Source organism: Xyrauchen texanus, chromosome 11 (assembly GCF_025860055.1).
Source record: "Xyrauchen texanus isolate HMW12.3.18 chromosome 11, RBS_HiC_50CHRs, whole genome shotgun sequence".
In the NCBI taxonomy this organism is placed as follows: domain Eukaryota; kingdom Metazoa; phylum Chordata; class Actinopteri; order Cypriniformes; family Catostomidae; genus Xyrauchen; species Xyrauchen texanus.
This window is the reverse complement of record NC_068286.1, coordinates 166,197-192,500: the sequence shown is the minus strand read 5'-3', so window position 1 is coordinate 192,500 and position 26,304 is coordinate 166,197. Positions and strand designations below refer to the sequence as shown.

The 26,304-nt window shown below is 38.0% G+C and overlaps 3 protein-coding genes across 4 annotated transcripts in view; all 3 read left to right on the top strand.

Annotated features, from left to right (window-relative positions):
- The window catches only part of LOC127652202 (transmembrane channel-like protein 7), a 42,536-nt gene extending 22,680 nt beyond the window's left edge, over positions 1–19,856 (top strand). The window contains exons 5-16 of the mRNA XM_052138331.1: positions 680–765; positions 846–988; positions 1,680–1,827; positions 2,134–2,307; positions 2,384–2,535; positions 2,846–2,957; positions 5,063–5,160; positions 5,246–5,429; positions 18,426–18,556; positions 18,671–18,826; positions 18,931–19,009; positions 19,234–19,856. Coding sequence (XP_051994291.1) covers positions 680–765; positions 846–988; positions 1,680–1,827; positions 2,134–2,307; positions 2,384–2,535; positions 2,846–2,957; positions 5,063–5,160; positions 5,246–5,429; positions 18,426–18,556; positions 18,671–18,826; positions 18,931–19,009; positions 19,234–19,386 — 1,616 coding nt within the window. The 3' untranslated portion in view covers positions 19,387–19,856. The remainder of the gene's footprint in view (positions 1–679; positions 766–845; positions 989–1,679; positions 1,828–2,133; positions 2,308–2,383; positions 2,536–2,845; positions 2,958–5,062; positions 5,161–5,245; positions 5,430–18,425; positions 18,557–18,670; positions 18,827–18,930; positions 19,010–19,233) is intronic.
- Positions 1–23,899, top strand: part of LOC127652205 (zinc finger protein 501-like) — a 277,426-nt gene extending 253,527 nt beyond the window's left edge. The window contains exon 5 of the transcript XR_007971681.1: positions 23,832–23,899. The gene's annotated coding sequence lies outside the window, so the exon portion shown is untranslated. The remainder of the gene's footprint in view (positions 1–23,831) is intronic.
- LOC127652204 (zinc finger and BTB domain-containing protein 45-like) lies at positions 20,976–25,586 on the top strand. 2 transcript variants are annotated; one of them, XM_052138333.1, is made up of 6 exons: positions 20,980–21,186; positions 21,426–22,389; positions 23,147–23,257; positions 23,387–23,530; positions 23,945–24,206; positions 24,563–25,584. In XM_052138333.1, exons 2-6 carry the CDS (start codon positions 21,457–21,459, stop codon positions 24,904–24,906), a joined length of 1,794 nt encoding a protein of 597 aa, XP_051994293.1. In that variant the 5' UTR covers positions 20,980–21,186; positions 21,426–21,456; the 3' UTR covers positions 24,907–25,584. The 2 variants fall into 2 exon arrangements, with proteins under 2 accessions (XP_051994292.1, XP_051994293.1); XM_052138332.1 differs by having other exon boundaries at positions 20,976–21,186; positions 23,147–23,530; positions 24,563–25,586.
- The last annotated feature ends 718 nt before the right edge of the window (positions 25,587–26,304 follow it).

The window sequence follows — 26,304 nt, the reverse complement described above, 5'->3', positions numbered from 1 at the left end:
CACACTACCACACACACACACACACACACACACACTCACTCACTCACTCACTCACACACTCACTACACACACTCACACACACACACACTACCTACTCACACTCACACACACACACACACTCACTCTTACTCACACTCACACACACACACACACTCACTCACTCTTACTCACACTCACACACACACACACACACTCACTCTTACTCACACACACACACACACACACACTCACTCTTACTCACACTCACACACACACACACACACTCACTCAGTCACTCACTCACTCACTCACTCACACACTCACACACACACTCACACACACACACTACACACACACACTCACTCACACACACTCACTCACACTACACACACACACTCTCACACACACACACTCTCTCTCACTCACACACACTCTCACACACACTCACTCACACTACACACACACACTCACTCACTCACTCACTCACTCACACACTACACACACACACTTACTCACTCTCACACACACACTCACTCACACACACACACGCACACTCACTCACTCACACACACTCACTCACTCACTCACACTCTCACTCACACACACACTCACTCTCACTCACACACAAACGCACACACACTCGCACACACTTACATTGTTTTTGTCACACTTTACTGATGTGTGTGTTTGTGTGTTGCAGTGCTGGATTGCAGTCATTATGAGATGAGCTCTCGTCGAGGTCTCGTCCTGTTTCATCAACACATCACTGATCTGCTGTCTGGAACGGTCAGAACATCTTCATCAGCTCTACACACAACTCCAGAACTCTCTGTGTGTGTTTAATGTTTGTGTGTGTGTGTGTGTAGGGTTTTCTGGAGCAGACGTACCTCTTCTACGGATACTATAAGCTGGAGTTCATTCATTCTCACTTCACGTATAACCTGCCGCTGGCGTATCTGCTGGCCACCGTTTCATACCTGCTGCTGAGTCTCGTGTGGATCGTCAAGAGGTGCGTTCATTAAACACACACACTAAAGCAGATTCAACGATCTGTTTCAATGAATGTCTAAAGCAACAGACAAACACCAGGAACGTTTAAAAGTCATTTGACTTGTAGAGTGTGACGTTCAGAGGGAATCAGGATAATAAATGTGGGACAGCACATGATTTAATCCATCAGCTGTAACGGGTCACATGAATAACGTTCTTGTTCTGTTTTACTCCAAAATCAAAAGAAACAAGTGAGAAATAAATTCATTGTGCATATTGAAAATGAAGCCTATTTTAGAGGCATTTAAGATTTTTGACATTATGTTATACTTCTATTTAATGTCATATGGGAAAGAAATGTTTTTTAAATGTGAGGAATATTTCACCCTTTCATCTGTGCTGGAAAATCATCACCGCCTCTTTTATTGAAAACATCCAGATGATTACAGTAACGAGAACTGAAATGTCCCAGTGCAAAGAAATCTTAAAGTAGGCCTGATGTTCTTTTAGCAATGCATTTGAATATGTGTTCTGTATTCATTTGGGGTTAAAATGATCAGGACATTCTTGGATGGTTTTGAGAATCACTGTTAACAGATGTTGAAAATAATAGCGTGTGATGACATCAGCTTTAAAATAACATCCTTTCAAATGAATGGTTCAACGTCAGACGGGAATGACGTAAACATGATGTTTGTGTTGATGTTCAGGTCTGCAGCTGGTTTCAAACGCAAAATCATTCAAGATGAAGATCGCTTTCAGAGTTTCTGCAATAAAATTTTCGCCGGCTGGGATTTCTGCATCACAAACGAGAACGCGGCGCGACTGAAGCGGAGCAGTTTACTCTACGAAATCAAGGTGCGTTTGTCATCTGTCAATTCAATAAAGATGACTTTTTTTTCTGTTTAATATTGAACTTTTAATTCTGCAGTGTGAGTTTGAATTCTCCACGCCCACAGGAAGTTGAATTAAAATAACAGGACAGGAGTCACACAACAGAAATAATGACATCACACATTATTAAGCATGCCTCTTTATTCTCTGATATTTTTCGGATTACTTCTCTCAATTCACACAGAACAGATGTTCATTTACTCGCACAGTGCCACTAAACATCCGGTTTCAATTGAGTTCACAGAATGTTCAAATGTTTGTGTGTTTCAGACGGATCTGGAGGAGGAGCGCATCAAGCGCAAGATGGCCAACCGCACGCGCAGAGAGAAATGTCACATCTATACGCTGCGAGCTGCGGTCAATCTGTTTGTCATGGCGGTTCTGGTGGCGTGTTTCTACTGTATATACATCGCGACGGTGTTCTCGCAGCGCAAACAGACCGAGGTGATGCGCACAATCACATCAAGACTCCGATTAATCCTTTAGATCGTTTTTATCTAATGCTGTGTGTGTGTTTTAGAATCAGAGTAACTTCCTGTTGGAGTTGATTGTGGAATATTTACCGTCGATCGTCATCACTCTGGCAAACTTCATCACGCCGCTCATCTTCAATCTCATCATCACGTTTGAGGATTACTCGCCTGCGTTTGAGATCCGCTTCACATTAATGAGGCAAACACACTCACACACACACACACATGAATCTGATTTACTCAATGAATGTTTCTAAGTTTGAAACTATCTTTAACTTGACAAATCAACCAAAAATGCTGTTTTTATGACATCATCCAATCAAAGTGAGACACCCCATAAGTGTCCGTCTGACGCAGGTGTACATTGACCATATTAAAGCCCTTATGATACATTTATCTCAGACAAACTTTTATGAAAATAATGTCACAATGTTTTGTTGAAATATGAGCTGGACATGTTTTCATGAGTGTGTGTTACTGATGATGTGTTATTATTGATGTGTGTTCAGGTGTGTGTTCATGCGTTTGGCCAGTATCGGTGTGCTGCTCTTCTCTCTCTGGACTCAAATCACATGTGGATCTTCACAATGTCCCTGCGGATACAACCATCGGCTCTATCCTGTACAACACTCACACACAACCATCAGCACTATCCTGTACAACACTCACACACAACCATCGGCTCTATCCTGTACAACACTCACACACAACCATCAGCACTATCCTGCACAACACTCACACACAACCATCGGCTCTATCCTGTACAACACTCACACACAACCATCAGCTCTATCCTGCACAACACTCACACACAACCATCGGCTCTATCCTGTACAACACTCACACACAACCATCAGCTCTATCCTGCACAACACTCACACACAACCATCGGCTCTATCCTGTACAACACTCACACACAACCATCAGCACTATCCTGTACAACACTCACACAGAACCATCGGCTCTATCCTGTACAACACTCACACACAACCATCAGCACTATCCTGTACAACACTCACACACAACCATCGGCTCTATCCTGTACAACACTCACACACAACCATCAGCTCTATCCTGCACAACACTCACACAACCATCAGCTCTATCCTGTACAACACTCACACACAACCATCGGCTCTATCCTGTACAAAACTCACACACAACCATCGGCTCTATCCTGTACAACACTCACACACAACCATCGGCTCTATCCTGTACAACACTCACACAGAACCATCAGCTCTATCCTGTACAACACTCACACACAACCATCGGCTCTATCCTGTACAACACTCACACAGAACCATCAGCTCTATCCTGTACAACACTCACACACAACCATCGGCTCTATCCTGTACAACACTCACACACAACCATCAGCTCTATCCTGCACAACACTCACACAGAACCATCAGCTCTATCCTGTACAACACTCACACACAACCATCGGCTCTATCCTGTACAACACTCACACTCAACCATCAGCTCTATCCTGTACAACACTCACACACAACCATCGGCTCTATCCTGTACAACACTCACACACAACCATCGGCTCTATCCTGTACAACACTCACACACAACCATCGGCTCTATCCTGCACAACACTCACACACAACCATCAGCACTATCCTGTACAACACTCACACACAACCATCGGCTCTATCCTGTACAACACTCACACACAACCATCGGCTCTATCCTGCACAACACTCACACACAACCATCGGCTCTATCCTGTACAACACTCACACACAACCATCGGCTCTATCCTGTACAACACTCACACACAACCATCGGCTCTATCCTGTACAACACTCACACACAACCATCAGCTCTATCCTGCACAACACTCACACACAACCATCGGCTCTATCCTGTACAACACTCACACAACCATCGGCTCTATCCTGTACAACACTCACACACAACCATCAGCTTTATCCTGTACAACACTCACACACAACCATCAGCTCTATCCTGCACAACACTCACACACAACCATCGGCTCTATCCTGTACAACACTCACACACAACCATCAGCTCTATCCTGCACAACACTCACACACAACCATCGGCTCTATCCTGTACAACACTCACACACAACCATCAGCTCTATCCTGCACAACACTCACACACAACCATCGGCTCTATCCTGTACAACACTCACACACAACCATCAGCTCTATCCTGCACAACACTCACACACAACCATCGGCTTTATCCTGTACAACACTCACACACAACCATCGGCTCTATCCTGTACAACACTCACACACAACCATCGGCTCTATCCTGCACAACACTCACACACAACCATCGGCTCTATCCTGCACAACACTCACACACAACCATCGGCTCTATCCTGCACAACACTCACACACAACCATCGGCTCTATCCTGCACAACACTCACACACAACCATCGGCTCTATCCTGCACAACACTCACACACAACCATCGGCACTATCCTGCACAACACTCACACACAACCATCGGCTCTATCCTGTACAACACTCACACACAACCATCGGCTCTATCCTGTACAACACTCACACACAACCATCGGCACTATCCTGCACAACACTCACACACAACCATCGGCTCTATCCTGTACAACACTCACACACAACCATCAGCTCTATCCTGTACAACACTCACACACACACACAGTCATACACTCTCACTGGTGTGTGTTTATGCTCATGAATATATGTTGTGTTCTAGTGTTGGGAGACACATGTCGGACAGGAAATGTACAAGTTGGTGATCTTTGACTTCCTGATCATCGCGGCTGCCACCATCTTTGTGGAATTTCCTCGCAAGTAAGAGTAACCCGTCATTCTGTCCATTCACATGATCTCCTCAGACTCATGTTCATTTCTGTGCTTGATTTTATTGTCCTTTCAGAATCATCGTGAATTACTGCGACTGTGGTTTGGCGAAGTGGTGGGGCCAGCAGGAATTCGCCATTCCACAGAACGTTTTGGAGATCGTTTATGGTCAAACCATATGCTGGATCGGAACGTTTTACTGTCCTTTACTTCCTGCCATAAACACAGTCAAATACTTCCTCATCTTCTACCTAAAGAAGGTCACAATTCACTGCAACTCATTCACAACTGCACAACTAACTAATACACTTCAATTACACTTCAGTGCCTCTATTACATTTAAGTATCAGATCAATTACACTTCCGTATCATTTCTATTAAACCTCTATTACACTTCTGTATCATTTCTATTAAACCTCTATTACACTTCAATATCAGATATATTAAACCTATTACACTTCCGTATCATTTCTATTAAACCTCTATTACACTTCAGTATCAGTTCAATTACACTTCAGTATCATTTCTATTAAACCTCTATTACACTTCAGTATCAGTTCAATTACACTTCAATATCAGATATATTAAACCTCTGTTACACTTCTGTATCATTTCTATTAAACCTCTATTACACTTCTGTATCATTTCTATTAAACCTATATTACACTTCAATATCAGATATATTAAACCTCTATTACACTTCCGTATCATTTCTATTAAACCTCTATTACACTTCCGTATCATTTCTATTAAACCTCTATTACACTTCAGTATCAGTTAAATTACACTTCAGTATCATTTCTATTAAACCTCTATTACACTTCAGTGTCAGATCAATTAAACTTCAATATCATTTCTATTAAACCTCTATTATACTTCAGTATCAGTTCAATTACACTTCAGTATCATTTCTATTAAACCTCTATTACACTTCAGTATCAGATCAATTACACTTCAATATCATTTCTATTAAACCTCTATTACACTTCAGTATCAGATCAATTACACTTCAATATCATTTCTATTAAACCTCTATTACACTTCAGTATCAGATCAATTACACTTCAATATCATTTCTATTAAACCTCTATTATACTTCAGTATCAGTTTAATTACACTTCAATATCATTTCTATTAAACCTCTATTACACTTCAGTATCAGTTCAATTACACTTCAGTATCATTTCTATTAAACCTCTATTACACTTCAGTGTCAGATCAATTACACTTCAGTATCATTTCTATTAAACCTCTATTACACTTCAGTGTCAGATCAATTACACTTCAATATTATTTCTATTAAGACCTCTATTACACTTCAATATCATTTCTATTAAACCTCTATTACACTTCAGTATCAGTTCAATTACACTTCATTATCAGATATATTAAACCTCTATTACACTTCCGTATCAGTTCAATTACACTTCAATATAATTTCTATTAAACCTCTATTACACTTCAATATCATTTCTATTAAACCTCTATTACACTTCAGTATCAGTTCATTACATTTCAGTATCATTTCTATTAAACCTCTATTACACTTCAGTATCAAATCAATTACACTTCAATATCATTTCTATTAAACCTCTATTACACTTCAGTATCATTTCTATTAAACCTCTATTACACTTCAGTATCAGATCAATTACACTTCAATATCAGTTCTATTAAACCTCTATTACACTTCAATATCATTTCTATTAAACCTCTGTTACACTTCAATATCAGTTCAATTACACTTCAATATCAGATATATTAAACCTCTATTACACTTCAGTATCAGTTCAATTACACTTCAATATAATTTCTATTAAACCTCTATTACACTTCAATATCATTTCTATTAAACCTCTATTACACTTCAATATCAGATATATTAAACCTCTATTACACTTCAGTATCAGATCAATTACACTTCAATATCATTTCTATTAAACCTCTATTACACTTCAGTATCAGATCAATTACACTTCAATATCATTTCTATTAAACCTCTATTACACTTCAGTATCAGATCAATTACACTTCAATATCATTTCTATTAAACCTCTATTACACTTCAGTATCAGATCAATTACACTTCAGTATCATTTCTATTAAACCTCTATTACACTTCAGTATCAGTTCAATTACACTTCAATATCATTTTTATTAATCCTCTATTACACTTCAGTATCAGATCAATTACACTTCAATATCAGTTCTATTAAACCTCTATTACACTTCAATATCATTTCTATTAAACCTCTGTTACACTTCAATATCAGTTCAATTACACTTCAATATCAGATATATTAAACCTCTATTACACTTCAGTATCAGTTCAATTACACTTCAATATAATTTCTATTAAACCTCTATTACACTTCAATATCATTTCTATTAAACCTCTATTACACTTCAATATCAGATATATTAAACCTCTATTACACTTCAGTATCAGATCAATTACACTTCAATATCATTTCTATTAAACCTCTATTACACTTCAGTATCAGATCAATTACACTTCAGTATCATTTCTATTAAACCTCTATTACAATTCAGTATCAGTTCAATTACACTTCAATATCATTTTTATTAAACCTCTATTACACTTCAATATCATTTCTATTAAACCTCTATTACACTTCAATATCAGATCAGTTACACTTCAATATAATTTCTATTAAACCTCTACACTTCAGTATCAGATCAATTACACTTCAATATCATTTCTATTAAACCTCTATTACACTTCAATATCAGTTCAATTACACTTCATTATCAGATATATTAAACCTCTATTACATTTCAATATCAGTTCAATTACACTTCAATATCAGATATATTAAATCTCTATTACACTTCAGAATTAGTTCATTTACACTTCAATATCATTTCTATTAAACCTCTATTACACTTCAGTATCAGTTCAATTACACTTCAATATCATTTCTATTAAACCTCTATTACACTTTAGTATCAGTTCAATTACACTTCAATATCATTTCTATTAAACCTCTATTACACTTTAGTATCAGTTCAATTACACTTTAGTATCAGTTCAATTACACTTCAGTATCAGTTCAATTACACTTCAATATAATTTCTATTAAACCTCTGTTACACTTCAATATCATTTCTATTAAACCTCTATTACACTTCAGTATCAGTTCAATTACACTTCAGTATCAGATATATTAAACCTCTATTACACTTCAGTATCAGTTCAATTACACTTCAGTATCATTTCTATTAAACCTCTATTACACTTCAGTATCAGATCAATTACACTTCAATATAGTTTCTATTAATCCTCTATTACACTTCAGTATCAGATCAGTTACACTTCAATATAATTTCTATTAATCCTCTATTACACTTCAATATCATTTCTATTAAACCTCTATTACACTTCAATATCATTTCTTTTAAACCTCTATTACACTTTAATATCAGTTCAATTACACTTCAATATCATTTCTATTAAACCTCTATTACACTTTAATATCGGTTCAATTACACTTCAGTATCAGTTCAATTACAGTTCAATTTAATTTCTATTAAACCTGTATTACACTTCAATATCAGTTCAATTACACTTCAATATCATTTCTATTAGTCAAGTCAAGTGGTTTTTATTGTCGTTTCAACCATATACAGTTAGTACAGTACACAGCAAAACGAGACAACATTCCTCCAGGACCATGGTGCTACATAAAAACAACAAAGGACCAACATAGGACCACATGAGACTACACAACAAAATAAAATACCTATATAAACTACCTATATATACCTATATAAAGTGCACGTGCAAACATGTGCAAAAAGTACAGGACAGTACAACAAATTACTGACAATGAACAGGACAATAGACAGTGCAGCGCTGACCAGTACTCAGTAGTGCAAAAAGATGACAGTTTCTAAAAATGTAAACATAACATACTATGAGATAATGTTCTATGCACATAGCAGTTATTGAGGTAGCAGACAGTTATAAAGTGACAGTTATTAAAGTGCAACTCAGGACACGTGTGTGTCAAACCAGTCTCTGAGTATTGAGAAGTCTGATGGCTTGGGGAAGAAGCTGTTACACAGTCTGGCCGTGAGGGCCCGAATGCTTCGGTACCTCTTGCCAGGCGGGAGGAGGGTAAAGAGTTTGTGTGAGGGGTGTGTGGGGTCGTCCACAATGCTGGTTGCTTTGTGGATACAGTGTTTTTTGTAAATGTCTTTGATGGAGGGAAGAGAGACCCCAATGATCTTCTCAGCTGTCCTCACTATCCTCTGCAGGGCTTTGCGGTCCGAAGCGGTGCAAGTCCCAAACCAGGCAGTGATGCAGCTGCTCAGGATGCTCTCAATAGTCCCTCTATAGAATGTAGTGAGGATGGGGGTTGGGAGATGTGCTTTCCTCAGCCTTTGAAGAAAGTAGAGACGCTGCTGGGCTTTCTTGGTGATAGAGCTGGTGTTGAGGGACCAGGTGAGGTTCTCCGCCAGGTGAACACCAAGGAATTTGGTGCTCTTGACGATCTCCACAGAGGAGCCGTCGATGTTCAGCGAGTGTGTTCACCTTGTGCTCTCCTAAAGTCAACAACCATCTCTTTTGTTTTGTCGACATTCAGGGACAGGTTGTTGGCTCTACACCAGTTCGTCAGCCGCTGCACCTCCTCTCTGTATGCTGACTCGTTGTTCTTGCTGATGAGACCCACCACGGTCGTGTCATCGGTGAACTTGATGATGTGATTCGAGCTGTGCATTGCTGCACAGTCGTGAGTCAGCAGAGTGAACAGCAGTGGACTGAGCACACAGCCCTGGGGGCCCCAGTGCTCAGTGTGGTGGTGGTGGAGATGCTGTTCCCGATCAGGACTGACTGAGGTCTCCCAGTCAGGAAGTCCAGGATCCAGTTGCAGAGGGAGGTGTCCAGGCCCAGCAGGTTCAGCGTTCCAATCAGGTGCTGGGGAATGATTGTGTTGAATGCTGAGCTGAAATCTATGAACAGCATTCGAGCGTATGAGTCCTTATTGTCGAGGGACAATAAGGGCGATTAAACCTCTATTAAACCTCTATTACGCTTCAATATCATTTCTATTAAACCTCTAGTACACTTCAATATCAGTTCAATTACACTTCAATATCATTTCTATTAAACCTCTATTACACTTCAATATCATTTCTATTAAACATCTATTACACTTCAGAATCAGATCAATTACACTTCGATATCATTTCTATTAAACCTCTATTACACTTCAGTATCAGTTCAATTACACTTCAATATCATTTCTATTAAACCTCTATTACACTTCTGTATCAGTTCTATTACACTTCAATATCATTTCGATTAAACCTCTATTACACTTCAGTATCAGTTCAATTACACTTCAATATCATTTCTATTAAAACCTGTATTACACTTCAATATCATTTTTATTAAACCTCTATTACACTTCAGTATCAGTTCAATTACACTTCAATATCATTTCTATTAAAACCTGTATTACACTTCAATATCATTTTTATTAAACCTCTATTACACTTCAGTATCAGATCAATTACACTTCAATATCATTTCTATTAAAACCTGTATTACACTTCAATATCATTTTTATTAAACCTCTATTACACTTCAGTATCAGTTCAATTACACTTCAATATCATTTCTATTAAACCTCTATTACACTTTAGTATCAGTTCAATTACACTTTAGTATCAGTTCAATTACACTTCAGTATCAGTTCAATTACACTTCAATATAATTTCTATTAAACCTCTGTTACACTTCAATATCATTTCTATTAAACCTCTATTACACTTCAGTATCAGTTCAATTACACTTCAGTATCAGATATATTAAACCTCTATTACACTTCAGTATCAGTTCAATTACACTTCAGTATCATTTCTATTAAACCTCTATTACACTTCAGTATCAGATCAATTACACTTCAATATAGTTTCTATTAATCCTCTATTACACTTCAGTATCAGATCAGTTACACTTCAATATAATTTCTATTAATCCTCTATTACACTTCAATATCATTTCTATTAAACCTCTATTACACTTCAATATCATTTCTTTTAAACCTCTATTACACTTTAATATCAGTTCAATTACACTTCAATATCATTTCTATTAAACCTCTATTACACTTTAATATCGGTTCAATTACACTTCAGTATCAGTTCAATTACAGTTCAATTTAATTTCTATTAAACCTGTATTACACTTCAATATCAGTTCAATTACACTTCAATATCATTTCTATTAGTCAAGTCAAGTGGTTTTTATTGTCGTTTCAACCATATACAGTTAGTACAGTACACAGCAAAACGAGACAACATTCCTCCAGGACCATGGTGCTACATAAAAACAACAAAGGACCAACATAGGACCACATGAGACTACACAACAAAATAAAATACCTATATAAACTACCTATATATACCTATATAAAGTGCACGTGCAAACATGTGCAAAAAGTACAGGACAGTACAACAAATTACTGACAATGAACAGGACAATAGACAGTGCAGCGCCGACCAGTACTCAGTAGTGCAAAAAGATGACAGTTTCTAAAAATGTAAACATAACATACTATGAGATAATGTTCTATGCACATAGCAGTTATTGAGGTAGCAGACAGTTATAAAGTGACAGTTATTAAAGTGCAACTCAGGACACGTGTGTGTCAAACCAGTCTCTGAGTATTGAGAAGTCTGATGGCTTGGGGAAGAAGCTGTTACACAGTCTGGCCGTGAGGGCCCGAATGCTTCGGTACCTCTTGCCAGGCGGGAGGAGGGTAAAGAGTTTGTGTGAGGGGTGTGTGGGGTCATCCACAATGCTGGTTGCTTTGTGGATACAGTGTTTTTTGTAAATGTCTTTGATGGAGGGAAGAGAGACCCCAATGATCTTCTCAGCTGTCCTCACTATCCTCTGCAGGGCTTTGCGGTCCGAAGCGGTGCAAGTCCCAAACCAGGCAGTGATGCAGCTGCTCAGGATGCTCTCAATAGTCCCTCTATAGAATGTAGTGAGGATGGGGGTTGGGAGATGTGCTTTCCTCAGACTTTGAAGAAAGTAGAGACGCTGCTGGGCTTTCTTGGTGATAGAGCTGGTGTTGAGGGACCAGGTGAGGTTCTCCGCCAGGTGAACACCAAGGAATTTGGTGCTCTTGACGATCTCCACAGAGGAGCCGTCGATGTTCAGCGGAGTGTGTTCACCTTGTGCTCTCCTAAAGTCAACAACCATCTCTTTTGTTTTGTCGACATTCAGGGACAGGTTGTTGGCTCTACACCAGTTCGTCAGCCGCTGCACCTCCTCTCTGTATGCTGACTCGTTGTTCTTGCTGATGAGACCCACCACGGTCGTGTCATCGGTGAACTTGATGATGTGATTCGAGCTGTGCATTGCTGCACAGTCGTGAGTCAGCAGAGTGAACAGCAGTGGACTGAGCACACAGCCCTGGGGGGCCCCAGTGCTCAGTGTGGTGGTGGTGGAGATGCTGTTCCCGATCAGGACTGACTGAGGTCTCCCAGTCAGGAAGTCCAGGATCCAGTTGCAGAGGGAGGTGTCCAGGCCCAGCAGGTTCAGCGTTCCAATCAGGTGCTGGGGAATGATTGTGTTGAATGCTGAGCTGAAATCTATGAACAGCATTCGAACGTATGAGTCCTTATTGTCGAGGGACAATAAGGACGATTAAACCTCTATTAAACCTCTATTACGCTTCAATATCATTTCTATTAAACCTCTAGTACACTTCAATATCAGTTCAATTACACTTCAATATCATTTCTATTAAACCTCTATTACACTTCAATATCATTTCTATTAAACATCTATTACACTTCAGAATCAGATCAATTACACTTCGATATCATTTCTATTAAACCTCTATTACACTTCAGTATCAGTTCAATTACACTTCAATATCATTTCTATTAAACCTCTATTACACTTCTGTATCAGTTCTATTACACTTCAATATCATTTCGATTAAACCTCTATTACACTTCAGTATCAGTTCAATTACACTTCAATATCATTTCTATTAAAACCTGTATTACACTTCAATATCATTTTTATTAAACCTCTATTACACTTCAGTATCAGTTCAATTACACTTCAATATCATTTCTATTAAAACCTGTATTACACTTCAATATCATTTTTATTAAACCTCTATTACACTTCAGTATCAGATCAATTACACTTCAATATCATTTCTATTAAAACCTGTATTACACTTCAATATCATTTTTATTAAACCTCTATTACACTTCAGTATCAGTTCAATTACACTTCAATATCATTTTTATTAAACCTCTATTACACTTCAGTATCAGATCAATTACACTTCAATATCATTTCTATTAATCCTCTATTACACTTCAATATCATTTCTATTAAACCTCTATTACACTTCAATATAATTTCTCTTAAACCTTTATTACACTTCAGTATCAGTTCTATTAAACCTCTATTACACTTCAGTATCAGTTCTATTACACTTCAATATCATTTCTATTAAACCTCTATTACACTTCAGTATCAGTTCTATTAAACCTCTATTACACTTCAGTATCAGTTCTATTACACTTCAATATCATTTCTATTAAACCTCTATTACACTTCAGTATCAGTTCTATTAAACCTCTGTTACACTTCTGTATCAGTTCTATTACATTTCAATATCATTTCGATTAAACCTCTATTACACTTCAGTATCAGTTCAATTACACTTCAATATCATTTCTATTAAACCTCTATTACACTTCAATATCATTTCTATTAAACTTCAATATCATTTCTATTAAACCTCTATTACAGTTCAATATCAGATCAATTACACTTCAGTATCAGATATATTAAACCTCTGTTACACTTCAATATCATTTCTATTAAACCTCTATTACACTTCAATATCATTTCTATTAAACCTCAATTACACTTCAATATCAGATCAATTACACTTCAGTATCAGTTCTATTAAACCTCTGTTACACTTCAATATCATTTCTATTAAACCTCTATTACACTTCAATATCAGATCAATTACACTTCAGTATCAGATATATTAAACCTCTATTACACTTCAGTATAATTTCTATTAAACCTCTATTACACTTCAGTATCAGATCAATTACACTTCAATATCATTTCTATTAAACCTCTATTACACTTCAATATCAGATATATTAAACCTCTATTACACTTCAGTATCAGATCAATTACACTTCAATATCATTTCTATTAAACCTCTATTACACTTCAGTATCAGATCAATTACACTTCAATATCATTTCTATTAAACCTCTATTACACTTCAGTATCAGTTCAATTACACTTCAATATCATTTCTATTAAACCTCTATTACACTTCAATATAATTTCTATTAAACCTCTGTTACACTTCAATATCATTTCTATTAAACCTCTATTACACTTCAATATCATTTCTATTAATTCTCTAGTACACTTCAGAATCAGATCAATTACACTTCAATATCATTTCTATTAAACCTCTATTACACTTCTGTATCAGTTCTATTACACTTCAATATCATTTCGATTAAACCTCTATTACACTTCAGTATCAGTTCTATTAAACCTCTATTACACTTCAGTATCAGTTCAATTACACTTCAATATCATTTCTATTAAAACCTGTATTACACTTCAGTATCAGTTCAATTACACTTCAATATCATTTCTATTAAAACCTCTATTACACTTCAGTATCATTTCTATTGAACCTCTATTACACTTCAGTATCAGTTCAATTACACTTCAATATCATTTCTATTAAACCTCTATTACACTTCAGTATCAGATCAATTACACTTCAATATCATTTCTATTAAACCTCTATTACACTTCAATATCAGATCAATTACACTTCAATATCATTTCTATTAAACCTCTATTACACTTCAGTGTCAGATCAATTACACTTCAATATCATTTCTATTAAACCTCTATTACACTTCAATATCAGATATATTAAACCTCTATTACACTTCAATATCATTTCTATTAAACCTCTTTTACACTTCAATATCAGTTCAATTACACTTCATTATCTGATATATTAAACCTCTATTACATTTCAATATCAGTTCAATTGCACTTCAATATCATTTCTGTTAAACCTCTATTACACTTTAATATCAGTTCAATTACACTTCAATATCATTTCTATTAAACCTCTATTAAACTTCAATATCAGTTCAATTACACTTCAATATCATTTCTGTTAAACCTCTATTACACTTCAGTATCAGTTCAATTACACTTCAATATAATTTCTATTAAACCTCTATTACACTTCAGTATCAGATCAATTACACTTCAATATCATTTCTATTAAACCTCTATTACACTTCAGTATCATTTCTATTAAACCTCTATTACACTTCAATATCAGTTCAATTACACTTCAGTATCAGATATATTAAACCTCTGTTACACTTCTGTATCATTTCTATTAAACCTCTATTACACTTCAGTATCATTTCTATTAAACCTCTATTACACTTCAATATCAGTTCAATTACACTTCAGTATCAGATATATTAAACCTCTATTACACTTCAGTATCAGATCAATTACACTTCAATATAATTTCTATTAAACCTCTATTACACTTCAATATCATTTCTGTTAAACCTCTATTACACTTCAATATAATTTCTATTAAACCTCTATTACACTTCAATATCAGTTCAATTACACTTCAATATCATTTCTATTAAACCTCTATTACACTTCAGTATCAGTTCAATTACACTTCAATATAATTTCTATTAAACCTCTATTACACTTCTGTATCATTTCTATTGAACCTCTATTACACTTCAGTATCAGATCTATTAAACCTCTATTACACTTCAGTATCAGTTCAATTACACTTCAATATAATTTCTATTAAACCTCTATTACACTTCTGTATAATTTCTATTGAACCTCTATTACACTTCAGTATCAGTTCTATTAAACCTCTATTACACTTCAGTATCAGATCAATTACACTTCAATATCATTTCTATTAAACCTCTATTACACTTCAGTATCAGATCAATTACACTTCAATATCATTTCTATTAAACCTCTATTACACTTCAGTATCATTTCTATTAAACCTCTATTACACTTCAATATCAGTTCAATTACACTTCAGTATCAGATACATTAAACCTCTATTACACTTCAGTATCAGATCAATTACACTTCAATATAATTTCTATTAAACCTCTATTACACTTCAGTATCATTTCAATTACACTTCAGTATCAGTTCAATTACACTTCAATATCAGATATATTAAATCTCTATTACACTTCAATATCAGTTCAATTACATTTCAATATCAGATATATTAAACCTCTATTACACTTCAGTATCAGTTCAATTACAGTTCAATTTAATTTCTATTAAACCTCTATTACACTTCAATATCAGTTCAATTACACTTCAATATCATTTCTATTAAACCTCTATTACGCTTCAATATCATTTCTATTAAACCTCTATTACACTTCAATATCAGTTCAATTACACTTCAATATCATTTCTATTAAACATCTATTACACTTCAGAATCAGATCAATTACACTTCAATATCAGTTCAATTACACTTCAATATCATTTCTATTAAACCTCTATTACATTTCAATATAATTTCTATTAAACCTTTATTACACTTCAGTATCAGATCAATTACACTTCAATATCATTTCTATTAAACCTCTATTACACTTCAGTATCAGATCAATTAAACTTCAGTATCAGTTCAATTACACTTCAGTATCAGATATATTAAATCTCTATTACACTTCTGTATCTGTTCTATTACACTTCAATATCATTTCAATTACACTTCAATATAATTTCTATTAAACCTCTATTACACTTCAATATCAGTTCAGTTACACTTCAATATCATTTCTATTAAACCTCTATTACACTTCAATATCATTTCTATTAAACCTTTATTACATTTCAGTATCAGATCAATTACACTTCAATATCATTTCTATTAAACCTCTATTACACTTCAGTATCAGTTCAATTACACTTCAATATCATTTCTATTAAATCCTGTATTACACTTCAATATCATTTTTATTAAACCTCTATTACACTTCAGTATCAGATCAATTACACTTCAATATCATTTCTATTAAACCTCTATTACACTTCAATATCAGATCAATTACACTTCAATATCATTTCTATTAATCCTCTATTACACTTCAATATCATTTCTATTAAACCCCTATTACACGTCAATATAATTTCGCTTAAACCTTTATTACACTTTAGGATCAGTTCTATTAAACCTCTATTACACTTCATTATCAGTTCTATTACACTTCAATATCATTTCTATTAAACCTCTATTACACTTCAGTATTAGTTCAATTACACTTCAGTATCAGTTCTATTAAACCTCTGTTACACTTCAGTATCAGTTCAGTTACACTTCAATATCATTTCTATTAAACCTCTGTTACACTTCAATATCATTTCTATTAAACATCTATTACACTTCAATATCAGATCAATTACACTTCAGTATCAGATATATTAAACCTCTATTACACTTCAATATCATTTCTATTAAACCTCTATTACACTTCAATATCAGATCAATTAAACCTCTGTTACACTTCAATATCATTTCTATTAAACATCTATTACACTTCAATATCAGATCAATTACACTTCAGTATCAGATATATTAAACCTCTATTACACTTCAATATCATTTCTATTAAACCTCTATTACACTTCAATATCAGATCAATTAAACCTCTGTTACACTTCAATATCATTTCTATTAAACCTCTATTACACTTCAATATAATTTCTATTAAACCTCAATTACACTTCAATATAATTTCTATTAAACCTCAATTACACTTCAGTATCAGTTCAATTACACTTCAATATAATTTCTATTAAACCTCAATTACACTTCAATATAATTTCTATTAAACCTCAATTACACTTCAGTATCAGATCAATTACACTTCAATATAATTTCTATTAAACCTCAATTACACTTCAGTATCAGTTCTACTAAATATCTATTAAACTTCTGTAAGGATAGTTTTCAGCACATCATTATAAAGTCAATATTTTCTGAAAACTGTGTGGTGACATTTTGTAGCAAGTGTATAATAATGGGTAAATAAGTGTTATAAAAGAGTTATTGAGTGTTCATTAAAGGCTTAATGAGTGTTCAATGCATATGTGTTTACCGCAGGTGTCTCTGATGAAGAACTGTCGTCCTGCCACTCGTCCATTTCGTGCTTCAAGTTCAAATTTCTTCTTCCTGGTGGTGTTGTTGATTGGTTTGGCTCTCGCGTGTGTTCCTGTTACCGTCAGTATCGCAGAGTGAGTTCACACTTCATATACAAACATACATCACCCTAATCTAACAACTGTATATTACACAAATCAGGAACAGTTGGTCATGTCCACGTGTGTGTGTGTGTGTGTGTGTGTCAGGATCCAGACGTCGCGAGCGTGTGGTCCGTTCGTGAACTACACCACATCATGGGAGGTCGTTCCTCGTGTGATTTCTCAGCTGCCTCACGGCCTGCGCTCATTCCTGCTAGCGATCGCTTCAGAGGCGTTTGCGGTGTCTTTCTTTGTCATTACCTGGTCAGAACAAACCTGTCTGTCTGTTCAGTGCTTCTGACTTCAGCTAGTAAGTGTTCAATGACTGTAGATAATGGTGTCTGTGTGTGTGTGTGTGTGTGTTTCAGTCTGGGGATGTTCTATGTGATAGCGTTAGCTGGAGCTCATAAGCGAGTGATCGAGCAGCTCAGAGATCAGCTGGTCATGGTGAGCACTACACTTGCCTACACTTCATGTTACTATCAAAAGTAGCTTCAGAAATATATGGTGTAATTATCAGATGATATAATATTTGTACAATTAGAGCAGTATTTATCTGGCACAAAACACCAACAACATTCACTTTGTTAAATTGAAATGAATGTACTAAGTCTTTATTTAGTGAAGAGACTGAATGTTCCCCTGCTGTCTGTCTGTCTGTCTGTCTGCAGGAGGGTCGTGACAAGCGTTTCCTCATTCAGAAGTTGTGTCAGGCGCAGCAGGCTTTATTTGCTCGATCTCCAGAGCGCAAGTCTCTGCGGGGCCGTCATGGTGCTGGATTGTTTTTCGTTGATTCGTCGGCGGTGTTGGAAACGCAAGCATGACGCGCTTGAAAACATTGTCTGCTGCCGCTCGATCAAACTCTGTTACGATACCACAACGTCAAGCCTTCTGTGCGGTTTCAGTGTTTATACAGCCACACACTTCCACAAGCACTACACTGTCATCACACACTACACCTGTTTATTTACTCAGAACTGGGTCTTGTTGAATTTTGTGGGTATTGTTGTTTAAATTTAGTTTTTGTTGTTTGTCTGTCTGAAAATGTATTTGCTGCAGTGGCATCTGTGCATTTCCTGTGATACTTTTATAAAATCTTCTATGAACTGTTACTATAAGTTATAAAAAATGTGTTTTGAACTAGAAAGTATAACACTATTTTGAGTTTGTTTAATACAGTTCTTAAACCAGTTGTTATTTTGTGTTTTGGAGTGACATTTTTGGGATTTGTTCTGAATAAATATGAAAAGGGGAATAAAGTGTCAAATAAATCCATACTGAAAGTTTCCTTCATCTTAATCACACTCTGGTAAAACATGCTTGCATGGTGTTAAGGGCTTTTATTTTGATGGGGGTTGGTGTTAAGGGCTTTTATTGTGACGGGGGGATGGGGGAGTTAAGGGTTTTTATTTTGATGGGGGTTGGTGTTAAGGGCTTTTATTGTGACGGGGGGATGGGGTGTTAAGGGCTTTTATTTTGATGGGGGTTGGTGTTAAGGGCTTTTATTTTGATGGGGGTTGGTGTTAGGGCTTTTATTGTGATGGGGATGGTGGTGTTAAGGGCTTTTATTTTGATGGGGGTTGGTGTTATGGGCTTTTATTTTGATGGGGGGTGTTAAGGCCTTTTATTTTGATGGGGGTTGGTGTTAAGGGCTTTTATTGTGACAGGGGGCATGGGGGGGTGTTAAGTGCTTTTATTTTGACAAGGGGGGTGTTAAGGGCTTTTCTTTTGATCTGGGGTGGTGTTAAGAGCTTTTATTTTGATGGGGTTTTGGTGTTAAGGGCTTTTATTCTGACTAGATTTTTGGTGTTAAGAGCTTTTATTTTGATGGGGGTTTGGTGTTGTTAAGGGCTTTTATTTTGACGGGGGTTTTGGTGTTAAGGGCTTTTATTTTGACGGGGGGGTTTAGTGTTAAGAGCTTTTATTTTGATGGGGGTTTGGTGTTGTTAAGGGCTTTTATTCTTGACAGGGGGTTGGTGGTAAGAGCTTTTTATTTTGATGGGGTTTTTGTTGTTAAGGGCTTTTATTTTGATGGGGGTTTGATGTTGTTAAGGGCTTTTATTTTGACGGGGGGTTTTAGTGTTAAGAGCTTTTATTTTGATGGGGGTTTGGTGTTGTTAAGGGCTTTTATTTTGACAGGGGGGTTGGTGTTAAGAGCTTTTATTTTGATGGGGGTTTTGTTGTTAAGGGCTTTTATTCTGACTAGATTTTTGGTGTTAAGGGCTTTTATTTTGACAGGGGTTTTTAGTGTTAAGAGCTTTTATTTTGATGGGGGTTTTGCTGTTAAGAGCTTTTATTTTGATGGGGGTTTTGGTGTTAAGAGCTTTTATTTTTATGGGGGTTTTGGTGTTAAGAGCTTTTATTTTGATGGTGGTTTGGTGTTAAGGGCTTTTATTTTGATGGGGGTTTTGCTGTTAAGAGCTTTTATTTTGATGGGGGTTTGGTGTTAAGGGCTTTTATTTTGATGGGTTGTTTTCGGATCTTGTGGCCTGTCATTGCAGTGCTGCGCTCAGTTCATCGCGAATCTTCACAAATCAAAAGATAGAATCATTAAACCATTAATCTTTGTTACAGCAGTAATGCGCGTGCATGTGTGTGTAAATGTACTTCAAACACATCTGTAGGTGAGTGCGCGCATGACACAAAATAAACGATACACTTCACTTCCTATAATGAAATAAAACAGTGATAATGATCATAATTCTGCACTTATAAAATCTTTTTAAAGTGTGAAATACTGCAGATATTCACTGTCGGCTTGATATTATACAGTTACAAATGTGGGTTTATATGTGGTCTGTAAACCGATTGTGTTTAAGTGTAATGAATGTTTGTGTAATTATGGATGTGTGTGTGTTTTCAGTTTAATTTAGTGTGTGTCAGTGGGTCACGTGATGGGTTCGGAGGCGGTCCACTACATCCACCTTCATAACTCCAGTCAGTCGGTGCTGGAAGCGTTGAGATCTCAGCGACGCAAAGGTCTGTTTTGTGACGTCACCGTGCGCATCCATGACGCGTCGCTGCGGGCCCATGCCTGCGTGTTGGCGGCGGGGAGCCCATTCTTCCAAGACAAGCTGCTGCTGGGTCACTCTGAGATCTCGGTGCCGCCGCTGGTTCCGGCTGAGACGGTGAAGCAGCTGGTGGACTTCATGTACAGCGGCTCGCTGGTGGTGCTGCACTCGCAAGCGCTCTGCATCCTCACAGCTGCGTCCATCCTGCAGATCAAGACCGTCATCGATGAGTGCACGCAGATCATCTCGCAGCGACGTGCAGCTGCTGCTGCCGCTGGAGGGGTGGGGCCTCTGGGGGGTGCTCTGCTCAAGCAGGAGGAGGGTGGCGACGGGAAAGAGCGTGAGAGCTCACCTCTGCAGGGCTTTGTTTACAGCATGCCGGGTGATTGCACGTCTGCGGCGGAAATGGCAGTCGCTCTAAGCGGTGGGGCACAGGGGGAGGGCGGGGGTGTGGGCCCACTGATGCCCCTCCCTGAATTAGGCGGGGCTGGGTTGTGTCGAGGGGAGGGGATGGGTGTGGCAGTGGGCGGGGCCATGCTGAAACCGACCAGCTGTGCGCAGGAAATCAACTACATGTTGAATCCGAGCTCGGAACGAAGTGCAAATGTTGCCGCCGCCGCAAATGAGCGTGCTCAGATAGTCTCTCCCCCCGGGATGGCCCGCGGCGGGGGTTTGGAGTATACCGGCGGGGGGGAGGAGCTTGTGGTGGGCGTGGACAGATTCAGTGAAGAGGACGAGCGAGAGGGAGAGAGAGAGACAGACAGAGAGAGAGCTGCAGCGCACACACGCAAACAGAGACAACCGCTCAGACTGCAGGTACACACACACACACACTGACCTTTCTGTCTCCGGTGATACAATCACAAGTGCTCAGACGTGATTTATCCAATCACACTGTTGTCTTCAGTTTAAATCTCTTGTGTTAGCGTAGTACTTGATTGACAGGTGTGAACACGTGAATAATTCTGAAATGATTGAGGTTGTTCATGGATGTTATGTGCTTCTGTTGAACATATCAGTCTGCGTTATTTCAACTTCATTTTTAAATAATCATGTTTCGTAGCAGAATTCCTGTTAAAGAACTACACTACCCATAATCCTAAAGAGAGATCCACCAATCAGAGAAGAGCTCTGCAGCTCCGCCCACTCCCATGATGCACTGTGAATGAATCGAGTCGCTCTCCCTACACTCTCAAACTACTGATATATTCGCTTTGATCACAATATTGTGCAATAAACTTAAAATATATTGATATTTAAATAATTTATATTTTTCAATGGATTGAATTGTATTACATGATTAGCAATGCATCATGGGATTGTAGTTCATTCCTCATGAAACTCGTTAGTACAGTCTTGTATCTTTGTGTTTTTGTCTTTCACTTTTTTGTGATTCACTTCAGAGCTGGTTGCTTTGATTTTCTGAAGGATTTAATGAAATTCCCGAGGAAAAATACTTCCGGAACCAAGATGAAAAAGTGGGCGGGCACTGTTGAGCTTTTTTATTCTAAATAAATAAAACAAAATTTAACATTTTGCATGTAAGATGATATTTTTGTTTGTGTGCGCGCAGGTGTTGGGGGGGGAGGAGGTGGTGGTGAAGAATGAGGGGGTGCAGGAAGGGGAGGGGCTGTTTGAGATAGACGAGAGAGGGAACGCATCACACCAGCACACCTACGGACAGGTAAAACATATACACACAGTAATGTACATGTGCTGCAGAGCAAATGCAGCAGAGGCCACTGGAAACGTGTGTGTGTGTGTGTGTGTGTGTGTGTGTGTGTGTGTGTGTGTGTGTGTGTGTGCATTTCAGGGTGGGTTCTATGAGGAGTCCAGTGTGTTCTCTGGTAGTTTTTGGTCCCAGGCGGATCCGCAGTCGTCTCTGGGTTCAAACTCTCGCAGTCAAGTCAACAAACCGCTCTCGCCCCCGCCGACAACACAGAGCCTCAGCAACCAGGTGTGACACCCAAACACAACATTATCATCAGTAAAATAATAATACATAATATCATGTAGTGGAGTGGTGGTGGTGTAGTGGTCTAAGCACATAACTGGTAATCTGGTAATCAGAAGGTTGCTGGTTTGATCCCCACAGTCACCACCATTGTGTCTTTGAGTAAGGCACTTAACTCCAGGTTGTTCCGGGGGGATTGTCCCTGTAATAAGTGCACTGTATAATACATTGGTAATCAGAAGGTTGCTGGTTTGATCCCCACAGTCACCACCATTGTGTCCTTGAGTAAGACACTTAACTCCAGGTTGTTCCGGGGGGATTGTCCCTGTAATAAGTGCACTGTAAGTCACTTTGGATAAAAGCATCTGCCAAATGCATAAATATATTATGATGATTATAACATGTCTTTATTTTCAGATGCTTTTCCAGTTTCCTGCCAGCGAATCACAGTCCTCCTCCTTCTACGTGGGTGGGCCAATGGTGATTGACAACATGTCTGATTCATGTCAGCAGGCCCCGCCTCATGCCCCGCTGACCCCAGCTCCATCCCCCTCAACCCCAGCATGCATCGCGGGTCCGAGTTTTGCCCCGCAGGGATCCGAGTCGTTCGACTGCAGCCACTGCGGAAAATCACTGCGCTCGCGCAAGAACTACAGCAAACACATGTTCATCCACTCCGGTACGCACACAGCACTCATGATGATTTCTGGTTATACAGATCATTTATTAAGGGAAACAGTTAGTCCAATAAACTGTCAGATAGAGAGCACTGCAAGCAGATTAAAGGCCTTCAGTGGGTTTGTTTACATTTGAATTTTTGAATATACCAGCAATCGGTCAATGTAAGTCTATGGGAATTTTTACATATTTGATTGTCTGCTGAGCAAAAACTGTAAGTCCGATCAGTTAGAGAAGTCATAGCGCACTTTTCCAGAACAGTCTGGTGGTCTGAATGTATAACAATATGTTGACTTTGATAGGCTAACACAATTATTACACTGTAATAGTACAGACGCGGGGTTGATTTGTGTGCAGGTCAGAAGCCGCATCAGTGCAGCATCTGCTGGCGCTCGTTCTCTCTGCGTGACTATCTGCTCAAGCACATGGTGGTGCACACGGGCGTGCGAGCGTTTCAGTGCTCCGTCTGCAGCAAACGCTTCACGCAGAAGAGCTCGCTCAATGTGCACATGCGCACACACCGCGTGGAGCGCACCTTCACCTGTGGCGTTTGTCACCGCGCATTCACGCACCGCACGCTGCTCGAGAGACACACCCTCCAACACCAACACCCCACGCCCACCATCAAACTGCCCACCAATCACATGGAGTCGGGCAATGGCGGGATGGGCGGAGCCAGTGGACCGGGTCCCGCCTCTTAGGAGAACGAATGGGCCTGAATCCCAGGAGCTTTAACACACACACACACACACAGGAACTGCAGCAGCGGCCTGTGGCGCCTCTTAAAGCCAGAAAACCTCGCAAAACACACAAACCTCATCGAGCGATTCACACTAAACGTCTGACGCCAGAGACGTCTTTTTCATGTTTATTCATGTTTTGTGTGATTCTCATCAGAAACCAGACGGACCTCAGGACCAGACGAGTGCGTTTATTACCTCCATTTGTACAGTTTTGATCAAGTATATGCTTATAAATCCTGATGATATTTTTATGGTGAGTTTTATGTTGCGCTGAAATGTTTTTCTGCATTATGGGCTGGAATATTCTGCTTTGGTTTCTGTATCCGCATGCGCTCGCTTTACGCTGCATGAAGAGGCATTAAATGCATTGTGATATTCACAACGTCTTGTCGTGTTTATTGATTTGTGCAAATTGAATCCTGCAGCTTTATATAAATATGATCAATATCACAGAGGTCGTGCTGCTGAATATTTATGAAGTTCTGAAATGTCGTGAAAATAAGGTCAAAACTGAAGTTGCGTTACGAGATGTGAGAGTTTCTGAAGACACTGGTGATATAGTTTATGAATGCTTGTGTGGTATAAATGTGTAATATGGGCAATGATATTCTGTAATAAATGACGAGTGAACTTCAGAAACTGCTGTAGGGCGACGCACAACAGACGGAAACGGTCCTTTCGGTTTCCCGCTCATTACCTCACATTTGTTTCTGGATTGCTTTAATAATGAATCACTAGTAGATATGAGATTAGGATATCATTTTACAAAGATCATCTAATTGAACAGAATGTTTGTCTATTTAATGTCTGTCAATATGTTTCTGATTTTAAATCACTTCAAGTCATTGTTTGTTGGATTATTATAAAGTATATTTAAACACACAATTTATCGTGATGACGGCAGCTTCCGGCGCAAGAGAATGCAAAAGTATACATGTACAATATATACATGTAAACAGTGAAATAAGAATAAAGATACAACAGAAATATATAGGGGAAACTACATTAGGGCAATAATGTTGTTCAGATATGTCATTTGAAGGCTGTTTATTGGGTCAGTACAAGTAAAGGTCATATTATGAGACTACACGTGACTTTACGGAGAGCTGATGATGATGATCTAGTGAAGTCTTGCCTTAAGAACAGCTGCTGCTACCACATGAAGCTCTGACATAGTTACAGACTACATGTACACACGTACACTCATACACTCATACACACATGTACACTCATGCACACACATGTACTCTCATAGACACTCATGCACACACATGCACACACATGTACTCTCATAGACACTCATGCACACACATGCACACTCATGCACACACATGTACTCTCATAGACACTCATGCA

Bases quoted from the DNA above. Each gene is read 5' to 3' on its own strand.
- LOC127652204 (XM_052138332.1), top strand. From the start codon at position 21,457: ATGGGTTCGGAGGCGGTCCACTACATCCACCTTCATAACTCCAGTCAG. The intron at 22,390-23,146 runs GTACACACACAC...GTGTGCGCGCAG, and splicing joins GACAACCGCTCAGACTGCAG to GTGTTGGGGGGGGAGGAGGT. The intron at 24,207-24,562 runs GTACGCACACAG...ATTTGTGTGCAG, and splicing joins ACACATGTTCATCCACTCCG to GTCAGAAGCCGCATCAGTGC.